General features: G+C 41.0%; 1 protein-coding gene across 1 annotated transcript; it reads left to right on the plus strand.

Annotated features, from left to right (window-relative positions):
* Positions 1–1,769: 1,769 nt before the first annotated feature.
* osr1 (odd-skipped related transcription factor 1) lies at positions 1,770–7,415 on the plus strand. Its single transcript, XM_062522826.1, has 3 exons — positions 1,770–2,010; positions 5,445–6,162; positions 6,568–7,415. The coding sequence occupies exons 2-3, from the start codon at positions 5,492–5,494 to the stop codon at positions 6,698–6,700; spliced, it is 804 nt and encodes a 267-aa protein (XP_062378810.1). The 5' UTR covers positions 1,770–2,010; positions 5,445–5,491; the 3' UTR covers positions 6,701–7,415.
* Positions 7,416–7,691: the final 276 nt, after the last annotated feature.

The following is a 7,691-nucleotide window of genomic DNA, read 5'->3' on the forward strand; positions in this document are numbered from 1 at the left end:
GACTTGCATGCCATGGTGTTAAAATAAGCACTTGGTTTAAAAAACAAAAAAAATGTGTCCGCTAGGTGGCAGGTTTTGCGCATGTGTTGCTGCAATTCACATGACCGAAGTTGAAAGGTACCAAGAAGTGCAGTTGACCTCAGCGTGAATACACCTTCAAATGCGTACAGGAATTACTGCAAGATCAAAGACTTGACTTGAGAAGCGACGAAACCCTACTCAGACTTAAAAAATATATAAATATATAGGCCATATATTGAGGAAATACATATAAACATATGCTGTGTATATGGCTATACACATATAAATATGTATAAAACATATTACACTTCCTGACACTAACGTTTATTTTAGGCTTTTAGAGCACATATATTAGGCTATACATTATCTAGCTGTCATTAAGAAATATTCTTCACAGGTCTTGCACATCGGCATATTGTTTCATTTTTGTGGCCAATTGAATAAAAAAGCGCATAAACTTGAATAACCATCGTTTTGAAATAGTATAGAATGCTAGCCTTGCCGTTAATGCAAAAAAGAAAAGAAATTATGCAATAGCCTCACATGTAAATACTCCTTCGAAGCAATACACAAAAGGATCAATTGTTATTAGGCACACGATAAATATTTACTTAACCCGCATATGTGATGTGTTTATTTATTAGCCTACAGTGCTGTCCACCTTACGCAATTTATCATGATATTCAAGTGCCACTTAATAAAATCCTGCACAAAGTGACCTCGAGATCTTTCTTTAGCGCCGCGTATTGTCGCATCTCCTTTTTTTCTGTAGCCTGCACTCTGAATAAAAACTGAAGACGCCAAGAGTTTTCATCTGTATTCTCTTAAAAAGGGGTGACAAATTGAAAAATGGTTTAGAGGTTTAATACGAGTATACAATTTCTTTTCCCTCGAACTCCAAGTTAAAAGTGACAGTTGTATATTTACCTTAATTAATTTAGAGCGAGGGGTGATTTGTTGGTCTTCCAGCGTAGGCTATACAGAAGCCTATTTTAAACAGGAAAACCTGGAGGGTGGGTCGAATTCTTAAAGAGGAGCAAGAACATGACAATTAGCCTAGTCTGATTTATTCAAACTTTTTTGCCTTTCACATCAAGCTCCAGGAAAAGATGCTGAGTAGACGTGGATGCAGTTAGTATTGGTTGTTGGTTGGCTATAATTGGTCAAAGATTTACCCTCCTATTTTTCTTACAGACTTGTCATCATTGCGCCCTCTTACCCTCTGGTTCTAGTTGAGGAACTTAATCAAAATGTATGCTTAAAATGTAGGATAAATATTGCCATAGGCTACATGGTTAAAAATATTCCTAAAAGTAGGATGTCCTCTTTAACAACACTTCCCTGCAATACATTTCTAAACATATATTTTATATAAAAGAGATATTGCTGCAGTCTACATTCATGACCTGCGTTTTTTACTTATTTTTTTTATATATATAAAAAATGACAAATTATCCGTTTACTTTTACCCTATAGTGTTAGACAGCGTCATGGCAAACATAAACTATTAGCCATAACTAACACATTGAAAAATACACTGATAATGTTTTGCCAAAGGACACCTAAAATACCACTGCTTGATCGGTCTCCCATTAACTGAATGCAACTGACTTTACTTTACAGTATGAATCTCCATCCATCGACTCTTTTTTCATTCTAGCTGTGGAGGTTGGCCGAATGACGCGCATGTGCAAGTGGAGGCAATAAAGAGGCGGTTTGACTTGGAACCGCAAGAGAGTGAAAGAGAGTCTCATCCTGAAAACGTCCCGCTTACAACTTCTGGGAACAGCTATGATATACACGCACTTACACGGCCAGCTCCGAGGTGACATGTAGAAGAAGCTGGTTGAAGTATCTGGTTCGAGAAACTTTTACACGAACGGCCTGTAACTCTGAGAAGTTTTGCAGCAACAGTGTTTTTACTCCTCTACCAGCTCCTTGAAGACAACAACGCTGATCTTGGACCGTTCTTCAGAACTTCTGAACCTGGTAAATAGCAACCTGTAATATTTGTCTTCAACGATAGCATACTTAAACATCTAACTTTTGATTCCATGTGTTTTTAACGTAGTCGAATACTGATAGACATGGTGAGAATTGAAAAACGGCGCAGAACATGGGCATAGGGATGACATGTAACACACACAAGGCATGCAGGTTACGTTAAGACAGAGATTTGCTCGCAAACACCGTGCAGACCGGGCATTTTAAGTGGACTATTGAATTGTCTGTTTTAAAAGAAAGCGACCATGTCACTCGTAAACTGTCATGATGTGGTGGACTTCCTTCGATTAATGGTGCTGCGGTGGTAGCCAAAAAGGCAGACTGTCGTGCATGCAGGAGCGATCAACAGGTGTGATGTTTCAGAGGGCAAAGTATCCATTCGCTAAGTGATGTTGTGTAGCTTGCACGCTGCCTGAAACCGTCCCAACATTCGCTTTAATAAACAGCGGTCTTGTGTTTTCGCAAGGTAGACCATTTGCAATCTATCGATAATTTCAGCCGGGAAGGATCAAGTAATAGTTAGGCCAATCTTTGTGCTTTTCACCAGACACCGTTGGCATACAGATTGAAACTTTGTTGCGTATCCATATTTTCCTTTTCGTTTTCATTTTATTTATAGCTAACTATTGGATTTTGATACACATTTAAAAACGAAATTTGACCCCAGTTTGCATTTAATATGCCCTTTACATTGGATTGTTTTGGTTCTATTTACCTTGCACATCATGCATAACGTAGTAGTAGTCATGCACAATATACCCACCCTTACTATAAAGTAGCCCGTGCGTTGTGAAGCAAGTCCATTCAATGAAATTATAATTAAAGCATTTACTAGCATTTAGCAATAAAGCCTATTGTAATTAATTGTTTTCAATTCTTTATGAAATAATCGTTAATCGTGGAACTACTTGGGTAAGATAATATTACTATAAATTAATTTAGATTTTCTTGGAAATTGATGGCATGATATTTCAACCCATTTAATGTATTGGTCACCTGAACCCTTGTAATAAATGACGTTAGGCCTATATATGTTTTTTTCCACCCCTTAATTTTTGTGGTGATTATTTTTTGTGATTCTATTAAATAACAGTGACTATTATTTATTGCAATTGTTATCATTTCCATTATTATCATTATTATTATTGTTGTTATTATTATTATTATTATTCGTAATGATAAATTACGCTTCAAACGATAAATAGCCTACCACCAAAATACATACATTCATAAAAACAAAAAGCTTATGTTTACTTTGGCATTTATGTTTAGTGTTCTTTCTGCAGGCTACGTTGCTTCCTGGAGTGACTACTCCTTTGCACCAACCATTCCACTTTTAGGACAGTTTACTTTAAGACTGACACTGTTTACTTCTGTCTTCCATCCTTTTCTCTCATCCTCGTTCTCTTCATTGTAGTCATGTCATCTCCAGTCGTGTTAGATTATCTCCATGTTAAATGTGTGTGTCTTGCACTCTGTTTTCTCAGTATAAGTTAAATGTTCACATCCCGTTTTGTAGGCTATTGATAAAGATAAAAGCATCAGCTCGTTTGTGGCAATTACCGCGCAATTGACCAGAATACCGACACTGTCTTTGAGGTTGCATATTTAACTTTCCCAATACACAACAACTCACTCCCTCCATCTCTCCCGTTTCACAAGTGACAAATACTCCTTTAGAATCGTAATGGTTTTAGGAAAAGTTAAAGCATTTGAAGGTCTATACAAGGCACACGTGAAATTGACGCCTTTTATGCTATCATCCCAACAACGGGTGAAAGGATGCTCCCAGACACTGCACTGGCTTGAACACTGAACCATGGGTTATGTGAGGTTGTGGATGAAAACTCTCATCATTACAAGAACAAGGCCTTTCCATTTCAGTTTGCAAGCTCCAGTACTCTAAGCAGTTGCTCTGGAGAAGACGTTGTCACCAAATATAGCAAGAGCACAGAGGGCAAAGAAAATCCAACATGATTCACGGACCCTTTCATCACCTTAGCTCAGATAAATCTCGGGGAAGGAAAGTTGTACTGAGTTTGATCCTTTATGTCATGCGGGAAGCAAAGCGGGCTGGCTGGTGTGACTTTTCTTGCCAGAAACGTTGCAGAAATCCTGCTAATTAGCCAACAATGTCTTTGTGAAATGTCATTAACGCCTGGGTCAGCAACTTTCAAATTCCATAGGATTTAGGGACTGGTGTGAAGTGAAGCGTCCCTGGCCTGTCCGCTATTGAGCGCATGCTGTTGTGCGGCCCAATGCGAGTTGAATTAGAGATTCATTAGTCTGGTCATAGTCGAACACAAATGGAAACGTGGGTGTGTGGAACAGCTTGATCAACATGTTGTCTTTGCGGAGAAAGTTGTAAATAATCATGCTCAGGTGTCTTGGGGTGCGTAAATTGATTGCTCAGTCTCGCCCGTCGTCCTTCCAACAATGAAATGGTATGCAGACATCAAAGGGTTAAGGATATGGGGCTGTTGGGGAGCAACCGCTGATCTCCCCTAATGACCTCGTAAGTAAAAGTCAATTACTTCTGCGTCATGATCAGAAAGTATAAATCCCCGGGGGACTTTTGAGCTTGAGAGTCTAATTAGTACTATTTCACTCTTTATTTATAGCAAAAACTCTGCTACACATCCAAACTCAGAGAGTTTATTGAATGGCAATTTGGGGGAAGAAACGAACATTTTACGGCAGATTACTCTCTCATGCCTTAACATTTGAGACACGCTTGCCACATGCGAGTTACTGCAGGGGCCAGGCTCAAATTATGCTTCATAGAAATGTAAATAATTCTTTACTGTCCTCCAGAAATCTTGGGGCTCCCTGAAGATTTGTTCCATATAAATATTCCATCTGCCCATCAAATGCAGACACAATAGAGCGTGATTGTTCTTTGTGTCTCTCCTATCAGACTTGATGAAATTGTTCACTGAGGTATGTTACCTCAGTGAATAGTGTCTTTGAGGTGAATAGCTCTGGGCACAATTTCTGGAAGCGGGGCGACGCCTACGCCAAACACACGTTAACGTCTGGCAGGCCCTGAAACAGTGTTTGTGTGAGTGTCTGTCTGTGTGTGTGTGTGTGTGTGTGTGTGTGTGTGTGTGTGTGTGTGTGTGTGTGTGTGTGTGTGTTTTGCCTTCTGCTGCCTGTCAGACCTCTATCTCTCCATCACTCTATCGCTCCTTTCCATCAGACACTTTGTTCCTCTCATTTTATCCCCTTCCCTTCCTCTTATCCAATGCATGTGTGTAAACAGGGAATTTTGTATGTGTCCCAGGAGTGGCGGTGGTGATTAAATTTAATGACCGCCTCATTTATTTTTGAGCTAATGGAAATTTATCTCCAAAGGAATTTATAATCAACTTTATTCCTTCCGTATTGTCTAACACGATCTCTCTTTCTGTGTTTCACAGGACGTTAACCTGTCAGTCCCTTGTGGTTTGATCAACGTTTGACAAACATGGGAAGTAAGACCCTTCCAGCTCCAGTCCCGCTCCATCCATCCTTGCAGCTGGCCAACTACTCCCTTCTGCAGACGTCCAACGGCTTCCAGCTCCCGTCGGACCACGTGCCCAGCATCTATAGTTTCAGTGCCCTGCACGCCGTACACCTGCACCAGTGGACCCTGGGCTACCCACCCTTTGCCCTTCCCCGCTGCACTTTCTCCAAGCTCCCTGGCTTGGTGGATGCCCGGTTTCCCCTGCCCTCCATCCCTCTCTTTCCACACCTGGTCCAGGCAAACAAGCAGGACTCCTCGGGGAACGGCCCTGGCAGCACGGGCAGCGGTTCCTCCAAGAACAAGCCCCGGTTCGACTTTGCCAACCTGGCGGCCGCTGCAACCCAGGAGGACCCCCTGAAGGCGGAGGACCTGAGTGCCAGCGCGCAGACGCCCCATCCGCCCGCACTGGGCTGCCTGCTGGACGTGGCCAAGCTCTCCCCGGAGAGGAAGCCCAGCCGAGGGCGCCTGCCGTCCAAGACCAAGAAGGAGTTTGTGTGCAAGTTCTGCGGACGTCATTTCACAAAGTCCTACAACCTGCTGATTCACGAGCGCACGCACACAGACGAGAGGCCGTACACCTGCGACATCTGCCACAAAGCCTTCCGGCGACAGGATCACTTGAGAGATCACAGGTATGTCGAATCTGTTTACAACTCCAAATGGAAAGTAAGAATTAGGTTACGTGTCATGAGTAAAAATGATGAAAAATCCAGAAGTGATGCTACCTTAAGTATCTTGTCTCTTACGTCTATAGAATAGAAAATTGGAAACTTTACGTTGCCACAGAGTTCACACATTTAAAGCAATCCTTAACACAACCCTTTTCTATCATTTTGTGAATCACCATATATTATACAGCCCTTAAGCATTTTATTCTTCATAATTAATACATGAACGTGCTTTTAAATGTGCTTGACAGATGTTTCTTTTATGGATAACGCTTTAGGACCGAGCATGTCTGTGGCTCCCCGAGCACAAGAAGAAAAACTATTGTGCTGTCATATAACATTCCTTCTTTTGTCTGTTCTGCCCTCCAGATACATTCACTCAAAAGAGAAGCCTTTTAAATGCCAAGAGTGCGGGAAGGGATTCTGTCAGTCGAGGACGCTGGCGGTCCACAAAACATTGCACATGCAGGTCAAGGAGCTGAAGCCTGCCAAGATAAAGTGACGTCAACGGCCAAAACAAACAAGCGTTACGGGGACACTGGAAGAACAACGACCAACAAAAATGACAAGGCACAGAGACAGCATTGTTCCTGGGCAACATGAACACAGTGTAAACTATACACATTTTTGATCACACCAAAGAGGGATATGTGAAAGTATTCCAAGAGAAAAAAGGGACAGAAATTCTTGTATCATGGAGAGACAGCATTTCTTCTGCCAAAAGTGCTATTGAATAACCTGGAATTTAAATAATGCACCGAGACTCAACAGAAGGGACACATTGGACCTTTTTTTCACCATACTGTGTCGGCTGTTTTGTTTTCGGGTTTTTAAAAACTGTTTTGTTTGGAGAACTCTTGTCATGGGTTACAGTGTAAGAGGTTATTGGGAAAAGACCCGGCGGTCAGAATTAGAATTGATCCATTGAATGTGATCTTGATCCTTGCGTTGACTCTGCCCTGGACAGGTTATTTTGTTGTTGTTCAGAGGCATGTATGAAATGAAATATGCAGTCCTTAACAGTGTCTGTAAGCTTATGGTGACGGCCAATGACACATAGCCATTGTCTCTTCTGTGAGAAATCAACATTCCATTGTAATTTTTGTACAGATTTTCCTTTTTGTATAACTGTTATTTGGCACTTTAACCTGATTATTGTTTATTTACATATATCACTGGATCCCCTAAACTTATTTTAAGAAATAAATAGTCATTTTCTAAACAAGTTCACTGTGGATGTTTTGGGTGGGTGTCATGTTGTTAATATATCGATTACTGTAGGTGCATTAACCTTTGACAGCATAGACCATTCTTATACAATGTTTTCTAAGTATTATTTAGTGCCTCTTGGCTATTGTATGCCAGCTGGATGTGTGGAGGATATTTGTGGTGGCAGAAAGGTTTTCAAAGGAACTGTTATGACATAAAATAGCAGTAAGCACAGCATAGTGTAATATACAGAAAGAAAAAGGTCTTTCATCTCGTAAATTCAC

This window comes from Sardina pilchardus, chromosome 20, assembly GCF_963854185.1.
Source record: "Sardina pilchardus chromosome 20, fSarPil1.1, whole genome shotgun sequence".
Taxonomy (NCBI): domain Eukaryota; kingdom Metazoa; phylum Chordata; class Actinopteri; order Clupeiformes; family Clupeidae; genus Sardina; species Sardina pilchardus.